The sequence below is a fragment of the Crotalus tigris genome, unplaced genomic scaffold (assembly GCF_016545835.1).
Source record: "Crotalus tigris isolate CLP2741 ecotype Arizona unplaced genomic scaffold, ASM1654583v1 scf7180000018759.1681925, whole genome shotgun sequence".
Classification (NCBI taxonomy): domain Eukaryota; kingdom Metazoa; phylum Chordata; class Lepidosauria; order Squamata; family Viperidae; genus Crotalus; species Crotalus tigris.
This window is the reverse complement of record NW_024097185.1, coordinates 474,740-495,376: the sequence shown is the minus strand read 5'-3', so window position 1 is coordinate 495,376 and position 20,637 is coordinate 474,740. Positions and strand designations below refer to the sequence as shown.

The 20,637-nt window shown below is 44.3% G+C and overlaps 1 protein-coding gene across 13 annotated transcripts in view; it reads left to right on the top strand.

Annotated features, from left to right (window-relative positions):
* Window positions 1–20,637, top strand: part of MAP4K4 (mitogen-activated protein kinase kinase kinase kinase 4) — a 243,155-nt gene that overhangs the window by 14,092 nt on the left and 208,426 nt on the right. For 7 of the 13 annotated variants that reach the window (XM_039355759.1, XM_039355761.1, XM_039355764.1 and 4 more), the window contains exon 2: window positions 12,134–12,275. The exons of the other annotated variants lie outside the window; for them this stretch is intronic. In XM_039355759.1, the coding sequence (XP_039211693.1) occupies window positions 12,134–12,275 (142 nt within the window). The remainder of the gene's footprint in view (window positions 1–12,133; window positions 12,276–20,637) is intronic. 13 annotated transcript variants of the gene reach the window in all.

Below are 20,637 nucleotides of genomic sequence, written 5' to 3'. Positions count from 1 at the left end.
CGTCAGTTCCTATGCTTCTGTTACGGAGGAAAACACTTCCAATACAGGGCTCTCCCCTTCGGCCTGTCCTCGGCACTAAGGGTATTTACCAAGATACTAGCAGTGGTAACCGCCAAACTGAGGAAAATTCCAATATGCGTCCAATGGTACCTAGATGACATATTAATCCAAGCAACATCCTGCAGACAGCTCAGGCGGACGTAAGGACTGTCATTCGTGTCCTCCAATTACATGGATTCTCAGTAAACTTCCAGAAGAGCCAGACAGTTCCCTTGTCCAGGCTGCTGCATCTGGGGGCCACGATAGACACAACCAACTGCATGGTCTATCTCTCCCAGGAGCGGGTGGCCGGTATCAGGGAACTGGCTTGCTGGGTGTACAGATAGCGCTCAGTTCCGATAGTAACACTCTCCCAATTATTAGGCAAAATGGTATCTGGCATAGCCATAGTGCCCTGGGCCAGGTTTCATCTGCAGGACCTACAGTGGTTTCTGCTCCCTTACCAATGGCAGAACACCAGCACATCCAATCACCTGATCAGGGTCCTGCCAGAAATCCACAGGGCGCTACACTAGTCATGCTCTTGGGCTGTGACCAAGGGGTCACCCTTCAAGGAACCAGACAGGGTTGCCATCACTACAGACACCAGTCTGTACAGTTGGGGAGCCCATCTGGACTCTCAGTTTGTGCAGGGACGTTGGTCCGCTGCAGATCTGATAAACAACATCAACCGGCTAGAACTCAGGGCTATCCACCTAACTCTGCAACACTTCAAATACAGAATCAGAGGCCACCATGTTCTAGTCCTAACAGACAATGTAGCAGACAAGGCACACATCAATCGGCAGGGGGGGACCAGATCATGACAGAGGCGCGACTGCTATTCAACTGGGTAGAGTCCAGTCTGGAGTCGTTAAAAGCGAAACACATATCGGGGGTCAACAACCAGCAAGCGGACTTCCTAAGTCACACCACAGTGGACCCTTCGGAGTGGGGGCTACACCCGGACTTGTTCCTAGTCATCTCCTACAAGTTCGGGTACCCAATCATCGATCTGTTCGCATCGTCAGACAATGCCCAGCTCCCCAGATTTTACTCCCACTACTTCAATCCGTGGGCAGAGGGGACGGACGCCTTAAGAACTCAGTGGCCCCAAGGCCTACTTTATGCCTTTCCCCCACTCCCACTCATACCGGCGGTGATCCGCAAGCTGATACACGAGCGGGCAGAAGTGATCCTAGTAGCACTATATTGGCCAGAGAGACTGTGGTTCGCCGACCTGATGAACCTGTCTCAGTCGCCCCCGTGGAACATTCCCCCTCATCGAGTGTCCCTATACCAGGGAACCATTCATCACCCGGAACCCCAATGGTTACAGCTGACCGTCTGGCACTTGAGCGCCGGGTAATGACGCAGGAACTATTCTCTCCTAGGGCCATTACCATAATTCTAGCTGCACGCCATCCAGCAAAAAATCACATTTATGATTCCACTTGGTAAAATTTTTGCCTTTGGTGAAGGGAACGGCAGTTTGACTTACACAAACTCTACATCCCTCAGATAGTAGATTACCTCTTGGAGGGACTGGACAGAGGTCTCGCCCCCGCGACCATCCGCAGGCAAGTGGCGGCCCTGTCCACCCTGCTCACCTGCACGGACTCGGTTCCCTTAGCTCACCATCCCAGGATCAGCGCCTTTATCAAGGGCGCCTATAACACCAGACCTCCCGTAGTTCACAGGTACCCGTCCTGGGAACTACCGTCCTTCACGTGCTAATTCGGTCACCATTTGAACCATTGGTGACCGTTTCCTTGCGACACCTGTCACTAAAGGTGGCGTTTCTGATTGCCATCACATCGGCCAGACGAATCTCGGAACTGGCCACACTGTCAGTCAGAAATGACCTATGCATTTTCCACAATGACAGGGTGGTCCTTAGGTTAGATCCCTCCTTCATACCGAAGGTGAATTCGCTTTTTCACAGGACACAGGAAGTAATTCTCCCAAACTTCTGTCCAAACCCAACACATGATGGGAGCGGCAATGGCATACATTGGACATCCGCAGAGCGTTGCGGCGTTATATAAAATGTACGGAACCCTTCTGCAAGTCGGAGGCCCTATTTGTGTCCTTCCAAACAGGCACCTTGGAGCGGAAAGTTTCCACTGGCACTATTGGAAGGTGGATCTGAAGCTGTATCACGGAAGCGTACAAGGTATCGTCCCTGCCGCCCCCAAGTCATCTCACTGCCCATTCCACTCGAAGTGCTGCAACTTCGGCGGCATGGGCTACCCAGGCGTCAATTGAGGAAATTTGCAGGGCCACGACATGGTCCTCACCTTCCCCGTTTGTACGCCACTACAAGATAGACCACTTTGCATTGGCGGATGCCTCCTTTGGTAGGAGGGTCCTCCAGCAAGTTGTTTCAGAGATCAATCTACCGGCCTTATCTGTCTCCCACCCCTCGGGACAGTGAGGCTTTGGTATGTCCCATTGGTGGATTATCCATCTCCTGTACTGGAGAAGGGGCGTTGGTCTTACCTGAATGTCTTTTCTCAGTACGGAGATGGATAATCCACACCCATCCCAAGGTCAGCAGGCCGTTAGTAGGGAACTGAGAGCCAATACTTTGTCAACCTTCAGCCAATTCACCCTCGTTAAAAATGGACTCCACAGGAAGAGGGGGCGTGTCAAGTTTTGGCTACTTGGTCTCAAGAGCAGGCAGACAGAGAAAACCCATTGGTGGATTATCCATCTCCGTACTCAGAAAAGGCGTTCAGGTAAGACCAATGCCCCATTTAGCTAAAATCTTGCAATCCTGAAAAACGTTTAAAAAATTATTTTATTCTGTTTGACTAAAGAAAAGTCCATAATTAACTACATTTGTGAATAACTGGAATTCCTTTATGGACTTTTTGTTAATAACAGAAAAAATAAAATTGTGATTTATGGGTTTGATAATTAGAAAGGATAGAATATGAAAAGAATGGAGCCATCTATAATATTAGAGAAGATAAAATCTAAGCGCATTTATAATTGATCTAAAGAAGATAGTAAGCCACTTTATTTTTTTCTTTTTTCTTTCATTTTCTTCAGTTTACTGATCACTTTTCTTTTACTTTTCTTTTTTTCTTTAAATTTGTATTGTTTTTCTTTGTAAAACTTCTTCAATAAAAATAATTAGAAATAAAATTACTTGTATTAAATGTATATGGCTGCCTATTTCACAATGACTCTGGATAACTAACAAGGTTAAAAAACAAATAATAATGAAAATAAAACTTAACAGCCAATGTTAAAACAGTTGAAGTAGTATTACATAACATCTGGGCTCTGACTGACAGTCTGATCCTCAAACCCAGTAACACTTTTTGTTGAAATATTTGCTATTAATGAAATGATTGATAGTTTCTTGATTTCCTAATACAATGTTACATTTCTTACAATGAATTTTGTATGACAGTATTTCATATTTTCTACTTTTAGTTTTTATATATTACTGCTTGAATATAAGAATCTTGTGTAAATATTTTCCCTTTTTTAATTTGAAATTTTATGGTGGCAGTCATGGGAGTCTTCCAAGATAAATTGCTCAGGGAGCTAGATAAAAAACTTTTGAAGTGCTTAATTTTGTTTTCAGGGCCAACTTCATTTAATGTTTGTGAAATGAACCATAGGCTAAGATCAATATATGGCAGCTTATGGTAAATATGCACACTTTGTTTTTCTTTATCCCACTTTGTTTTTAGAGCTGTTAACAGATTAAAGGGATTTTAACTGACTAATAGAATTTTAAAACATTGATTCACCATAATTACCACCTTATTGCAAAACTTCAGTTGGGGTATCTTCTGAATATCCTTGGCTCCTCTTGAAGCTGAGATGGTTAAACAGCCTAGAACAATTCTGTTTGTGGATTGATTAATTATTATATGTCAGAGTCTGTGGCAGCTGCTATTCATAACAAGCCACACTTTGTTCTTATGACTTTTTGTTAAAATGATAAAACTATATGTCCTACTTCATACAAAAAGCTTTTATACCCCTCTCAGGAAAGAATCTTATAGAATTTAATCAGTCTTTCTGATGGGCCATTCTAAATAGGAATGAATTGATGCATTTTCACATGTACTTCCTTCTTTGCGAAAAAACTGGAATTAAAAAAAAATATTGTTCCATAAAGTTAATCCAGTTTGGATATGTGGCATTTTGTCTCTACAGTTTATCTCTTACATCCTTATAAAATAAATTAATATATGTGTAAAGTGAATGATTTATTCATATACTAACTTCTCAGTAATTGAGGAATAGTTCTATCTGAAACCTATGTAGAAATGCATCAATATGGAAATAACAGTTTTGATTTTAAAAGGTGGACACATTATTGTTGTAATCTTAACAAATCTCTTGAGAAGATATAATGATGATGCAATGCATCTCCCATAATGTGTCTTCAGGAATACAAAATACTGAATTGCATTTCTTTGCAATTCTCTAAAGATAATGCTGTTTTTTCCACCTTTTCACTGCGTAATTCATTATTATTGTTAAGATTGAAGGAACATTGAAATCTCTGTTCATTTATTTGAAGCAGGGTTTTTTCTCTATATTGAAAAAGATGTAATAGTACAAAGTATACCATTTAAACATTTATCCGAGAAATTTCTTCTTCCTTGTATTTAAGAAAAAATAATAAAAAATAATATTTAAATATTTTGAAATCTAGAAAAGAACAGGTCTGGGAAGAATGTTTCCATAAATCTAATAGGTGGTTAAATACTTATTTAGCATTATTGCAAAAACAAAATTGTTTTTCTCAAATTATTGAAGTGTAAATACCGTAGTACTTACGTTAAAATGTAATATAGAAATGTAGAATTAAATCTATAATTTGATTGAAAAAAACTTTGCATTTGGAGTTTTATGAACAATTAATTATGGGTATGCTTGGATTTGCTTTTTATAACCCATGCAGAGACCTTGTATAAATATCTTTCTGGATCAATTTGTGGTTGAAAATATTTCTGAATGTTAATACGGCTACTATTTTCAATAAAACACATTTCATTATAACAACATAAATAATCTGCTTTAAGAATCATCACGTTGTGTATTATTTCTTTCCCAATTTTGAGAGTACTGACTTTCTTTTATAAAGATTGACCTTGCAGCACAATACCTTCTTTAAAATAATCAAACTGATTGAAAACTAATTAAAAAAAGATTTTATGAAGATTTATAGAGCTACAAAAACATGGAAAAATAGAAAAAAGTTTATAGAAGGGTAAAAATAAAGAAGAACAATGAAGAAAGAAAAGAAACACATCAAAAGAAATGATTTCTAATCTTTTCCAGCATAGGAGATGGAGAATCCACCAATGGTTTTCTCTGTCTGCCTGCTCTTGAGACCAAGTTAGCCAAGCTTGACATGCCCCCTGTTGCTAGGAGATCCCAGTCTTGACTTGATCTCAAGCTCTTGAAGAGGGTTTGACTCTCAGGTTTCAGAATTTATATTTAGCAAATTTGACCATTTCTGCTAACTGAGCCATCTTATGCATTTTTATTTATTTACTAATTTTTTATGCCATCTATCTCCCCTATAAGATGACTCTGGCAGCCATTCCTTCATTATTGGTGCTTTTGGTCTTCCATCCTTGTGCATATAATAGTTTCACTGCATTTAACTTCTGCTTTTTACAATCTCATAGGCTCTTTTTAAGAAAATTATGTTATTACTACACTCTGTCAATTCTCTCTATAGCAGCAAACCTCCTGAAATTAAAAGAAGTGTCAAAACAGCCCAAGTTAGCTGTGGCTTCTAAACATTAATTTGGCTTTGAAGAGAACTTTGTGGAAAATCAGTCAAATTTTGGGGTTTTTATATTACTTTCTTGAGTTTTTGGTTCACTTAAAAAATTAACTAGGCAACCTGTGACCTGTTGGGTCATCCCTATGTGCTATACAATATAGATTATGCTCTCTTAGCAGAAATCTGGTGGAGGTTTTTCCTCTCCTTTGATGACCTGCCATGTTGTTAGGAATTGCATGAGGAAAACTGTAGCTCTGCTCCCCATCTGGTGTGTTCCCAAAGTCTCCCCTTCAAATGCTGGAATCCTCCAGTTAGCCCTACCTTGCCAGCAGTCTCCCTCGTCCTTCTTTTGCTGCCCACTACTGTCAGATTCAGCCTTGGTTCCATCCAAAGCAGCCAATTGCTGCTTCCTGTTGGACCTTGCTGCCGACTGATTCAGTACAGCGGGCCAAATGGAGGGAGGAAAGAGGGTAGGGATAGGCCTCTCTCCTATCTTCCCTTGCACCACACCATCTACAAGTCACTGGGAAATGTAGTCAGAAATGATAGTCACATTACTATGGCTGACTGCAGTGGTGCAGCAGTGCTGAAGGGCTGCAATGTTGCCAAATTTCTATCCCATGGGTGTAATGACACCCAGATTTTGGACATATTAATTAAATTAACCCATTTGAGGTACATGATTCAGAAACTGTTGCCCTATCATGCACCGTTTTACCAAATTGAAAGTTACAAAGAGACAGGAGAGTTTTAGTAGTATATAGATACAGTGAGTTGAAGACCATGAGCTTACATGAATGTGGGTCAGAGGCTTGCTGTCTATTGACAAATTTACTGTAGACTTCAGCCCTGGCCTTCAGTGTTCTGTTTTTAGTACTTCCCCTTTGCTTCTTTATATACTGTATACTGTGATCTCAATAGATTTGGAGTTATATAGCCCTGCCTTTTTTCTTTACTTCTAGAACAATTGTGTGTATTTGAATTATAAGAAAATACAGTATACAGTTTCAACTGTATATTGCATATTTTACCATCTGTTGTAAGTCACTTGTGGAATGCATGGGAAAGTAAGTAGGGATGTGAGAAAGACTGAACTGAAGATATATTTTGACAGCTAAGCTATTATGTTGCATGACTTCTTGTGCTTTGCAATGCATGTGGTCCTTTCCCAAAATATTTTGACTTCACACTAATGTTCATTATCCTGGTTGCAGCAGTTACAAGTTACTTAGTCCTACTGTTCTGTTCATTTATGTATCATTCATATTTAAGGTCACAAATACAGCCCTATGGAATCATTTAAAAATCGCTCTGGATATTGACTTTTAATATTTGCTTAAAATGAGTGTAAGAAGCTGTGGTGGCGCAGTGGTTGGAATGCAGCATTGCAGACTAACTGCCCACAGCCTGGAGTTTGATCCTGACGAACTCACGATTGACTTGGCTTTCTATCCTTCTAAAGTTGATAAAATACGAACCCAGATTTTTGGGGAAAATATGCTGACTGTGTAAACTGCTCAGAGAGTGTTGTAAAACACTATGCTATTGCTAATCTTGTATTTAATGAACCTATATTTTCCTTCAGTCAGCTAGGTTTGTAATATAAAAAATGTAAACCACTTGTTCCAGTCTACAGTTCCCATTATCCCCAGACAGCTAGATTGATGGAAAGTAGCAGGAGCCAAACTGCTTCAGAAGTAAAACTTTGAATTCAGAACTTGGTTTATAAAACGTCTTTATTTTTTTTCCTAATTTCTCCCCCCTCCATATTAAGTGATACATATATGGATATAAAACCTTGTACAGAAAGTCCTCAACTTATGACTATCAATTGGGCTTGGAAATTTCAGTCACTAAGTTAATTTGATTTTATTATTTTCCCTGCCGGCTGTAAGCAAATCACTGTGATTGTTAAGCAACCGGTATGATTGTTAAGCATATCTAGCTTCCTCAATTGACTTTGCTTGTCAGAAGCCGGCTGGGAAGGTCATAGATTGCGATTACCCGACCTCAGGCTACTTCAACCATTGTAATTGTGAGCGGATGCCAAAACATCCAAATTATGATCATGTGACTGAATGGGTGATGTGATGGTGATAACTTTGAGGATGGTTTATAAGTCAACTTTTCCAAGTCTGTTGTAACTTCAGACTATCATTAAATGAATGGTCATCAGTTGAAAATACACAAAGATTATATGTAGAGATTGTTTATTTGATTAAATTATGCATAATTTATCTACACATTTGTTTAATCTGTTACCCATTAATGTGTAGTATATTCTTGTATGAAAGAAAAGGCCTTCTAAAATATTGTAGACTATTTATGAATGCACTGAGTATTTCAGAATAATTAAAAGTTTTTTTAATTATATAACTACTGGGAAAAGGCAAATTAAACATGCTTTTTAAAGGCTATAGAGAAAGTTGAACATTCTTTAGAAAGTTGAAACAAGTTGTCTGTATATATTAATATAGAGAAACAATTTTAAACAAAAGATGTTTGAAATAATTAGCCTAATAATTAGTAACCCAGGACATTTCTTATAAAACTTCCTTTCTCCAGCATGACGAGTGGAGAATCCACCAATGGGTTTTGCTTGTCTTCTGCCCATAGACTAAATCAGCCAATTTTCTCCGCCTCTCCTCCTGGGTCCTCCCTTTCCCAGTCTTGACTTAGTCTATAGCCCGATCAGACAGATTTTCCTTGGCTCCTGAATCGGTTCATGGATCAGGTCGTACTTTTCCCTTATTTTTAACTTTTGTTTGAAAGAGGGAAGATTAATAAATGAACGGCTCTTTGTTTGCTTCTTTGGCTGGCCAATTGCAGCGCAGCTGTGAGGCTTGCTAGTGTCCAGCCAATCGCCGGACAGAACAAAGGGCCAGGCGCCATTTTCTGACCACCAAACGAGCTCCAGGGTGAAGGAAAGGTTTTCTTCCTTCCCCTCCCAAACCGCCCCCCCCCTTCACACAGGGATTGTTTAGTTCCCTTCTTGGAGGAGCAGCCGAAGATTTTTTTCCAACTACAGGATTCCTAGGCAGTTGATCCGCGGGTGCATATTAGACCTCCCGCAGCTTCTACGAAAGCATATTGAGCCACAGAGGGCTAATAGGGATTCCATGGGCTTCCCCCTGAAGCCAGCTGAGCCGCGGAGGGCTAGAACTCCCTCGGCTCTTTCTTCCAGAGATCAGCTGATCCACGGAGAGCTACAGTCTCCCGTGGCTTCCCTGAAGCTCCACCGGCTGGCAGAGAGCTTAATTGCCTTTTCTCTTGGAGCCCAGCAGGCGAGTGCAAACGGAGCTTTGCCAGCCTCCCGGGAACCCAGCTGAGCTGCTTAGATTGAACAAAGTTTTTTTCCGGTCATCTTAACTCCACGTGGTCCTGAAGTGGGGAGGGGAGGATTCCATTCAAACTTCACTCCCTCTCAGGGCAATCGGAATCAAGCAGTTCCCTTCGCCTTCCTAGCCACGCCTTTTTAAAAAAAATTAATTAAAAAAATAATAATTCAAAAATTAAAAATAATTCCAGTTGAAGGAAGGAGAGGAGAGAGAGTCTTCAGAGCCTGTCACAATTCACAGTTGTCCCCTGAACTAGACCTACACCAGGCCTCTTAATTGAGATTTCTCTCAGTCTTGAGCTGAGATATCTCTTCTGCCAATGGCAGACACAAATACAGCCCAGTCACTTCAGAATTCCTCCATCAGTCCTCCTGGGTGTAAGAGGTCAAGATCATCCAACCAGGAGGTGGTAGGCAGGATCAAAGCCAAAGCAATTTCTGGCAAAAGAGCTTCCAAGGCAGCAGATAGGGAGGCCAAACGTCGATACCAGGCCCTGGAAAAACAGTTCTCTGGGGCCAGAAAGAGGCAAAACACTGCAGGAGATGGTCTAGTTCCACCTATTTACAAGGAGGAGGAAATATTTGGCCCAATGAAGCCTAGTCAGGAACCTCTGGAAACAGAGGCTGACACTATACAGGCAACCGGATCTCCTCTAAGCAAAGGGCCTGATGGCCCGGGGACAGCTACAGGCACTTTTCTCTCCAATAACCAAGGAGCATTGTCATCAGAACATTTACAATCCCTGATATCTCAGGCCGTCGCTCAGGCCATGGCCTCTTCTCCAGCAGGATGTCTGTAGAATCCACCGGATGGGTTATTACAGCCTTCCTGCTCAGCAGACTAGGTCAGAACTTTGGCCACGCCCCTCCTTTGGGAGTGACTCCAGTTTTGACTTAGTCTTGAGCTCGGCAGCACATGATTATTTTTGCTCCGGATAGATTAGGTTTCTTTAACAGTGATTTCATTGACACAGTTTCAATTAGTTAGCATAAATTTGTTCTTTAATTGGCCTTGTTTAAATTGAATACTCAAATTGGTAAATTTAAATTTTTGGAGGCTGTAGGCATTCAGGCCAGCTGGCTGCGTGCCCAGTTTTTCTGGCCGATCAGTCGGCTCACCTTTGGAGCCTCGATCAGCTCCTTGCAGACTCAGAGCTTCAATCAGCCGGCTTTCCTTTGGAGCATTAGATTGGCTCCTTGCAGGATCAGAGCTTCAATCAGCCGGCTTTCCTTTGGAGTTCGCAGACTGGCTCCTTGCAGGCTCAGAGCTTCAATTAGCTGCTTTTTTTCCTTGGAGCATTGGATCGGCTCCGTTACAGGCTCAGCTTCGGCTCGTCAGCTACCTTTCTTCAGGACACCTGTTTCAGATTCGGATCTAAGGCGACCAGGAAATGCAAGTTGCTCAGGGTTTTCCCTGTTTACTGAGAATATCTCCCTTTACTTAGTGTTCTTTGTCTTTGTTCCTTTCCTGGTTTCTTATTATTGCTCCAACATTTGTTTACTAACAGAGAGTGCGGCTGCCATCTTGGCTGCATATCTTCACTGGGGGCGGCCATTTTGAGGGCGTGTCCTTCAGGACACCATCTTGAGTGTGTCCTTAGGCCCTTGCCATATTGGGTGGACACTTTGCATGGAGATTTTTTCCTGGTATTATTAAGAGTTGATTAGCCCTCAGAGGGGGCTCATACTATTTTTCGGGAGTCTGATTTCAGCCCCATATTGTGTGGGAAAAAAAAAAACAATCTCAGCTCCTAGAGGAGAAGCAATATCTGAGTACTGATACTCTACCTCACTAATACCTGGTGAAGGAGCGAGAAGAGTGAACTTTATTCCAACTGTTCTGTTAGTGTGGCATTGTCACAGGCTTATCAAGGGGTTTTAGCAAATCACTTGACTGTCCGGCCATTGCAGTTGTACAGAGCGAGGATTGATTCTTTCCATCTCTGTCAATTGATCTGCGTACCTGGGTGCTCCCCCCCCCAGGTATTTCCTACTCGGTATATCTGTGCGCAATGGCAGACAGTGTCTCGCCTTCAGCTTCGCAGGGCTCCTCTATGCCTCCCCCACAACAACAAAAATGCAGATCCACTGAATCAGAGTCGGGGGGGGGGGGGAAGAAAAAGGCCAAAACAAAACATTTAACACAGAAGGAGCCCTCAAAAATGGCTGAGCGAGAGGCCTCGAGGAGACATTTGGCATTAGAAAAACAATTCTCCAGAGCACAAAGACTTAGGGCCAATGAGGCTGACATGGTTTCCCCCGCCCCATTGGAATTACCCACACCCAAGTCTGCATTTGTTCCACATCAGGAAGTTCTCAGGACCTGGTCTCCTCGGGGGGAAACTGAGCAGATTGATTCTCCTCTCTCCTCATCATCTGCATCATCAGATCATGGTCCAGTCATAGTGGGCCATAGTACCAGGTCTCAGGAAGATATTTGGTCTGCTCAGTTTCAGGCCTTTATGCAGAATGCTTTTAACCAGTTTATGTCTTCCAAGGGTCAACTGCCTTGTCAATCTTCCTCCCATAGAGGGAGGGCTATGGTTTCCGCCACAGAGGTTTCAGAAACCTCCTCTCAGTTAGGTGAGGCTGAGTCGGTTGACCTTGACGTAGCTGATATTCCCTTGTCGGACGATGAGGAGACTGTCCCTGAACAGACTCAGACTGCAGGTGTCTTTGACCCTTCTCTTCTTAAATCTCTATTAATCATGGCAATTTCCACTGTTAATCTCACTTCTGTACAGGAGGAGAGACCTTCTACCAGTCAGGAGTCCAATCCTCTGTTCGCAAAGAAGGTAACGGGACAAATATATTCCTTGCCCAGAAGTCTTCCGTACCTCCATGAAGGAACAATGGTTTTCTTTGGCTGCTCCCCCTGCGCCTAACAGCGTAGAGAAGAAACTGTTTAATGTCTCCCCATCATTTTCCTCTCTGTTAGAGGTTTCTACTGTGGATAGTCCTCTGATTTCTCTATTCTCTACATCCAGGGGACATGGCAGAGGCTCTGAAGGCCGTCGGGCTCACCAGGCTTCAGCATGGGCGGCCAAGGTGGCAACCTCTTCCTCCTTCTTCGCCAGGGCCTGTATCATGTGGCTACGCGAACTGCAGACCAGCGTACCACTGGATCAGGTTAGAACACATCAAACTTTGGCTAAGATTTTGGCTGCTTCACAACACGTAGCAAACGCCACATTGCACTCCATTAAATATTCCGCAAGATCAATAGCTGCCACAGTTGCCTCTCGTAGGCTCCTATGGCTGAAGCATTGGAGGACAGACTTGAAAGCCAAGTGGCGTATGTCCACGTCCAAATACACCGGGATACATTTGTTTGGTTCCATTTTGGATCCACACGTTAGTGAGGGCAAGGACAAGCGCAAGGTCCTAGTGCACCCTCTAAGAAAGTAGACAGAAGGACATCTCAGGACTTCCGAAAAAAGCCTTTCGTACCAGCGGTCCCTGGGAGTGGAGGCAGCCTTTTAGATCAGGGCAATCCTGGGACTGGTCGAGAGGCTCGCGATCCTTCTATCCCAGACAGGATCGTTTTCAGGATCGCCAAAACACTGGAGCCAGAGGCCAGTTTCAGGCTAAGCGTCCATTCAGGGGAGCAGGAGGCCGTGCTTACAGGCGATCTAAGTGACGCCAGGGAGGACTCTCCCATTGGGGGCAGACTACAAAGGTTCAGCGACGTCTGGGAAAGCACCACCTCAGACACTTGGGTGGTAGAGACCATCAAGTACGGTCTCACCTTAGAATTTTACTCCCCCCTTCCAAACCGCTTCATAAGTTGCCCTCTCTCCCGAAACAGGGTCAAGAAAGACCTGATGTCTTCTGCCATATCTCATCTGGTCGAAATTCAGGCTATAGAACCAGTACCAAAGGAGCAGGAGGGAATGGGGTTTTACTCCATTCTGTTTCTGGTTCCCAAGTCCTCAGGGGGATGGAGGGCGATACTGGATTTAAAGGGATTAAATTATTTTGTGACCTACAGAAGGTTCAAGATGCAGTCCCTAAAATCCATATTAGCCAGCATCAGGAAGGGAGATTATCTCTCTTCAATAGACTTCACAGAGGCGTATCTGCATCTTCCCATCCATCCTCAATATCGCAAGTTCCTCAGGTTTTGCTACGCGCACCGGCATTACCAATACAGGGCCCTACCATTCGGCCTGTCCTCAGCCCCAAGAGTCTTCACGAAGGTTTTAGCGGTCATAGCAGCCTACCTCAGGCTGAGGCCGATGTGCGTGCAATGTTACCTGGACGATATTCTAGTCCAGTCCAGCTCCTTTCAGGTAGCAAAACGGGATGTTCAAACTATGATACTCACTCTGCAGAATCACGGGTTCTCCGTGAACTTCAAGAAGAGCCACATCACTCCAACAAGGAGATTACAACACCTGGGAGCGATAATAGACTCGTCCCATTGCAGGGTATATCTTTCTCAGGAGCGGCGGACCAGCATCAGGAAACTTGTTCATCTGGTTCACAAGGACAAGAGAGTGCCTCTGGCACAGCTGTCAAAGCTCCTCGGAAAGATGATCTCTTGCATGGGCATTGTGCCGTGGGCCAGGCTCCACTCCAGACTCCTACAGTGGTTTATTCTTCCTTTCCAAAAGCGAAATCTCAGTGCTTCCAACAGGAAAGTCACAGTCCCACACCACACATTGCGATCCCTTCTTTGGTGGACAACATCTGCGATGACCAAGGGAGTCATATTCAGGGAACCGAACCGGGTCATCCTCACAACAGACGCGAGTCTGTTCAGATGGGGAGTTCACCTGGGCACCCACCTGACACAGGGACAGTGGTCCCACTTGGATCTCGCCCAAAACATCAACTGGCTCGAACTGCGGGCCATTCACCTGGCACTTCTTCAATTCTTTTCCCTAGTCAAGGGGAAGCATGTCCTCGTCAGGACAGACAACGTGGCGGCCAAAGCACACATCAACAAAGAAAGAGGGACCAGGTCCTGGGACCTGATGCGAGAGGCATCATCCCTGGGCATCTGGGCGGAGTCAAACCTGGCCTCCATAAGGGCAGAACACATATCGGGGGAGGCAAATCGACAGGCAGACTCCCTGAGCAGAGTCAAGTTAGACCATGCGGAGTGGCAACTGGATCCAGCTGTTTCAGGAGATCACGTTGAGGTTCGGCCAACCCCACCTGGATCTGTTTGCCACCCCGACAAGTGCACAGATTCCCAGGTTCTTCTCCAGATTTCAGACACAAGGAGCGGAGGGAACGGATGCCCTTCGCTGTCGGTGGCTGGCGCAACTATTGTGTGCCTTCCCGCCTCTCCCCCTGATTCTGGTGACCATACGCAAGTTGATCCTGGAAGGAGCAGAGGTAATCTTGATTGCTCCACATTGGCCATGGCGTCCGTGGTTTGCCGACCTGGTGGATCTTTCGGTATCTCCTTTGTGGAGGATTCCTCCGGACCGAGTGGTTCTCAGCCAGGGCAGCCTTTTGCATCCAGATCCGCAGTGGTTCCAACTAGCCGCTTGGCATTTGAGCGGGAAAGTTTAGCCAGGCAATCTTATTCATCTGAGATGATCTCATTGATACAGGCCTCTAGACGCCCTTCAACAAACAGGATCTATGACGCCACATGGAGGGGTTTCTGCAAGTGGTGTCTTGTGCATGCATTGGACCCACTCTCAGTTTCTATACCAAACATTCTGGACTACCTATTGGAGGGTCTGAACAAGGGTCTATCGCCCAATACTATCCGCAGGCAACTAGCGGCCCTTTCCTCTATCCTTTCCTGCGACAATTCCAGCCCTTTGTCGAAACATCCGGCAGTCAGCGTTTTCTTAAAAGGGGTGGTCAATACCATACCTCCCGTTGTACATCGATATCCTTCTTGGGACCTGACCAAGGTGTTGAAGACCCTGACTTCAACTCCATTTGAACCTCTCAGTTCATGTTCTTTACATTTTTTGTCCTTGAAGGTAGCCTTTCTGGTGGCTATTACCTCAGCCAGAAGGATATCGGAATTAGCGGCCCTTTCAGTGAGGGAGGAGTTATGCACCTTCTTCGATGACAGAGTGGTCCTTAGGCTGGATCCCACCTTCATCCCAAAGGTAAACACTATTTTTCACAGATCTCAGGAACTTATTCTTCCCAACTTCTGTCCTAATCCCAGGCACAGGTTGGAACGCTAGTGGCACAAGCTAGACGTATGCAGGGCTCTGCGTTATTACGTGAAGCGTACTTCTTCCTTCCGTAAATCGGAGGCTCTATTTGTATCTTTTCAACCTTCAGCAATGGGGAAGAAGTTTCTTCTTCTACCATAGGTAGGTGGATTAGGGCCTGTATAATTCAGATCTATTCTTCCTTGTCTCTTCCTGTTCCTTCACATGTCACGGCTCATTCAACACGCAGTGCCGCTGCGTCGGCCGCGTGGTCCATGCAAGCCTCTGTGGAGGAGATTTGCAGAGCCGCAATGTGGTCTTCTCCTTCAGCATTTGTCAGACATTACTGGGTGGATGCCTTTGCGGCGGCTGACGCCGCGTTTGGCAGGCGTGTACTTCAACAGGTTGTTTCTTCTCATGATTCTAGAGCCTAGACTTTTCCCTCCCGAGGGGACATGAGGGCTTTGGTATGTCCCATCCGGTGGATTCTATAGACATCCTGCTGGAGAAGGGGTGTTGTCTTACCTGAATGCCTTTTCTCAGCAGGATGATGTAGAATCCACACTCTCCCGCAGGTGTATCACAATTGGAGCTATTGAGTTGAGATTCGTCAGAGCTGCTTCGCCTTGTCAAAACTGGAGTCACTCCCAAAGGAGGGGCGTGGCCAAAGTTCTGACCTAGTCTGCTGAGCAGGAAGGCTGTAATAACCCATCTGGTGGATTCTACATCATCCTGCTGAGAAAAGGCGTTCAGGTAAGACAACGCCCCTTCAAAGCATCATTGCTCCAGATCAGGTTCTGTGGTTTCAAGAGATTGTTCACATCTCTCCCAAGAGGAGGCCTCTGTTTACCAGGACTCAGTCTCCCCTTCTCGGTCATCTAGAGGCAGGAGATCTCCTGCCGAGGACTATGAGCAGACAGATCGGGCTGTCAGAGGACGATGATATATCCCCAGATCCTCCACCGTTCGTGGGTCTATTTAACCCAATTCCATTCAAATCCCTGCTCCACAAAGCCAGCAGCACCGCCAAGATTGAGAGACCTTTGCTTCCTCAAGAGGGACCTTCAATTAGTCAGGTCACAAACAACAGGGTGTTCTCCCAACCCACTTTCACACAACAATTTATTCCCTGCCCTCCTCTCTTTTTTGATTCTATTCAAAATAATATGGGGGCACCGGGATCTTTTCTCCCAATGAGGGGGACAGACAAGAAGCTGTTCAACATAGATCCAGCCTTATCAGAGGTAATAGAGGTCCTGACAGTAGACGAGCCTCTAGCCGCGCTTTTTTCTTCACGGTAACCGGGGACGCAGCGGAGGCCCTGAAGTCAGAGGACAAAAAGGCAGACCTCACCTTCCGCAGTGGTGAGCCAACATTAAAGCGAAGTGGCAGTTGGCGGCAGCGCCCTACAAGGGTGGCATGCTTTTTGGTGAGGCCCTTAATTCTTATCTGATAGAAAATGAGGACAAACTCAAGGTATTAGCCCACCCATCAAAGAGAATGGAGAGGAGAGTCTTGTCCTACCCCCGCAGACCACCCTTTTGATCTGAGACAGGCCCAGAGCAGAACTTTTTTTCCCCTCCCTATCAGCCCAGGTCAGACCATCAGAGCGATAGGGCCGGCAACAGGGACAGATTTAGACAACAGTTCCAGTCAAAACGGCCCTTTCGTGGAGCGGGGGGTCCCTTTCGCAAATCCAAGTGATGGCAGGGAGGGCTCTCCCATTGGTGGCAGGCTGGCTCTCTTCGCACACAAATGGCAGGCCACCACCACGGACCTTTGGGTCCTAAATACAGTCAGATTTGGCCTCTCACTGGAATTCATCTCCAAACCTCCAAATTGTTTCGTTCCTTGCCCATTGTCAAGGGACCCGAACAAAGGGAAACTCCTCAGGGAGGCCATCCTGCACCTCCTGGACATCCAGGCGATAGAACCAGTGTACGAGAGGCAACAGGGACAGGGGTTCTACTCCATTTTATTTTTAGTCCCAAAGTGTTCGGGGGGGTGGAGAGCGATTCTAGATCTAAATAATCTGAACACCCCCCTGGCATACAGGAGGTTCAAAATGCAGATTCTCCGGTCAATATTAGCAGGCGTCAGAAAGGGAGACCTCCTGATGTCTATAGATCTGACGGAGACCTACCTTCACATTCCCATCTTACCGGAACAACGAAGGTTTCTCAGGTTCTGCCTTGCAGGCCAACAATTTCAGTACAGAGCCCTTCCCTTCGGTCTGTCTTCAGCCCCCAGAGTATTCACAAAGGTTCTGGCGATTCTCGCCACACATCTGCGGACAATTCCAGTGCGCATCCAGTGTTATCTGGACAACATTCTCATCCAGTCCTCATCAGTCCAAGTGGCACAGTCAGATCTAACACTGACCCTAGGGGTCCTTCAAGACCATGGGTTCTCAATCAATTTCCAGAAGAGTCAAATGGTTCCATCGATCCGTCTCCTTCACCTGGGAGTGGTGATAGACACCGTAAAGTGCGAGGTCTACCTCTCTTGGGAAAGCCGAAACAGCACTTGAACCCTGGTCTGGCTAATCCGGAGGAGGTGGACCACCACACTGGCCACACTCTCTAGCTTGCTAGAGAAAATGATATCAAGCATAGCAATCGTGCTGTGGGCACGGCTACACTCCAGGGACCTGCAGTGGTTTCTACTCCCGTTTCAGAAAGCGGGAACTGGCACCTCCAACCAAAAGGTAAAGGTGCCGTCAGGGGTTCTGAAATCACTGAAGTGGTGGGTGTCCCCAGCAATGACAAGGGGACACATATTCAAGGAGACAGTCCGGGTCACCCTGACCACAGACGCCAGCCTATTCGGCTGGGGGGGGGGCGCAACTACAGTCGCAATTGGCACAGAGCCAATGGTCCAAAGAAGATCTAAAACACAATATAAACTGGTTGGACCTCAGAGCCATACATCTGGCCCTCCATCATTTTCACAGTGGTGGATCAACACGTCCTGGTTTTCACGGACAATGTGGTGGCCAAAACCCATGTCAACTGTCAGGGGCATGTGGTCCAGGGCACTCATGGCCAAGGCCAAATCGCTGGGAACCTGGGCCGAAAACAACCTAGCCTCCCTCAGGGCCAAGCACATATCAGGAGAAGCAAATCATCAGGCGGATTCTCTGAGCAGGGTAACGGTAGACCACTCAGAATGGAGCCTGCACCCTGCTCTCTTCAGGGAAGCATCAGAAAGGTTTGGCCACACAAAAAAAGAAAGCGAGAATCAAATGTAAATTGTTACAAGAATCTAAGGATAAAGGGGGCTTTGGACTTCCAGATTGGAGAGTTTACTATCAAGTGGCTATTTTGCTTTGGCTTAAAGAATGGATTGTATTGAGAAATAAAAGATTGCTTTATTTAGAGGGATACGACCTTCAGTTAAGCTGGCATGCTTTTATATGGTATGAGAAATCTAAAGCACATAAGTACTTTCAAAATCATGCGATAAGAAACGTACTAGTTTCAGAATGGGAGAAAATTTACATAAAATATATATGAAAATACCTGAATGGCTTTCAACAATGGAAGCATTTGCTTATCCAAATCTGATTAACTAGTTATAAAAACATTTGGACAAAGAGGAAAAACTTAAGGACAGGCAAACTTTACAACTACAAGGTATTGACTTGACATGGAGGTCCTATTTGCAAATTCAAACAAGATACGAAAAAGATATAAAAGTGACAGGTTTTTATAAAGAACAGACCCCATTAGATAAAATTTTGTTAAAAACAGATGAGAATTTGATTAGAATCTATAAATTTCTTTTAAACTGGAAGATGGAAGAAGAACAAGTGAAAGAAACAATGATAGTATGGGCAAAGAACTTTGGACATTCTGTAGATTTGGAAGACTGGCAAAAACTTTGGGATAAAAATATTAAGCTTACAAAAGCGGCAGCATATAAAGAAAACTTATATAAGATGTTTTATAAATGGCATATGACACCAGTTCGCTTAGCAAAAATGTTTAAAAATTTCGGATATTTGCTGGAAATGTAAACAACAGCCAGGCACTTACTACCATGCCTGGTGGATATGCCCTATCGCTAAGAAATATTGGTCTAAGGTCCACAGATGATTGGAAAAGACGATGAAACTACAGATAGAATTTAAACCGTAATTTTTTTTTTTTAGGAATATTAAGACCTAATTATGGTAAAGAGAATGACTATTTGATATTGCATGTTTTAACAGCTGCAAGGATAGTATTTGCCCAATTTTGGAAAAATGAGAATTTACCATCTGACCATATTATAATTACTAAAATTTTAGAGTGTGCAGAAATGGATAGACTAACATTAGAGATGAAAGAAAAAGATGATTCAATTTATTTTATAACTTGGGAAAATTTTTATCAATGGTTAGAGACACGTTAGAACTTGAAAGATTCAATATTTTAGAACAGATGACTGATTTTTAACCAAGTTCTAACTAACATGATAATATGATTATTTTTCGTGATTTACTGATTTTCATTTGTTACTCTTGATTGTTAGGATTTTTTGAGATTTTATTAGTAGTGTTTACTTAATAGATCAACGTATTTGTTTACTAATTGTTTTTAATATGTTATAGTCTAAGCTTACGGTAAAAATGGTTGAATATGAAGTTTACTCATTATTATGATCCAGACGGTAGCTTGTTTGTTGAAATATGTGATTGTACCTATCCTTGTTTTACCCTAAACCCTTTATTCCCTTCCCCTTCCCCTTTCCCCCCACCCCTCCCTTTACCATACCTGTATTGTTCCTATTTTTCCTCATCTATATAAACTGAATAAAATTTTGTTAAAAAAAAGAAAAGAAAAGAAAAAAAGAAAAAAGAAAGGTTCGGCCACCCAGTACTGGACCTATTTGCCAGCCCTAAGAATACTCAGCTCCCGAGGTTCTTCTCCCGTTTTCCGTCAGCGGGGGCGGAGAGAGCAGATGCACTCCAGGGACACTGGCTGGAGAGATTGCTATACACCTTCCCACTGCTTCCTCTGATACAAGCAACCAGAAAGATATTGCAGGAAAAAGCAGAGGTGATACTCATTGCACCACACTGGCCAAGACGGCCATGGTTTGCCGACCTCGTAAATCTTTCCGCATCCCCACCATGGAGCATTCTGCATGATCAAATCTCCCTCAGCCAGGGGGCTCTACTACATCCAGAGCCACAGTGGCTCCAATTAGCCGCCTGGCACTTGATTGGAGCCTCCTAAAAGGGGAGGCCTTTTCACAAAGAGTCATTAAAACAATCCAGGCCTCAAGAAGGCCTACAACTAACAGAATCAATGAATCCACGTGGAAAAATTATTGCAGCTGGTGCAAAAGACAGCAGCTAGACTCCCTTAGTA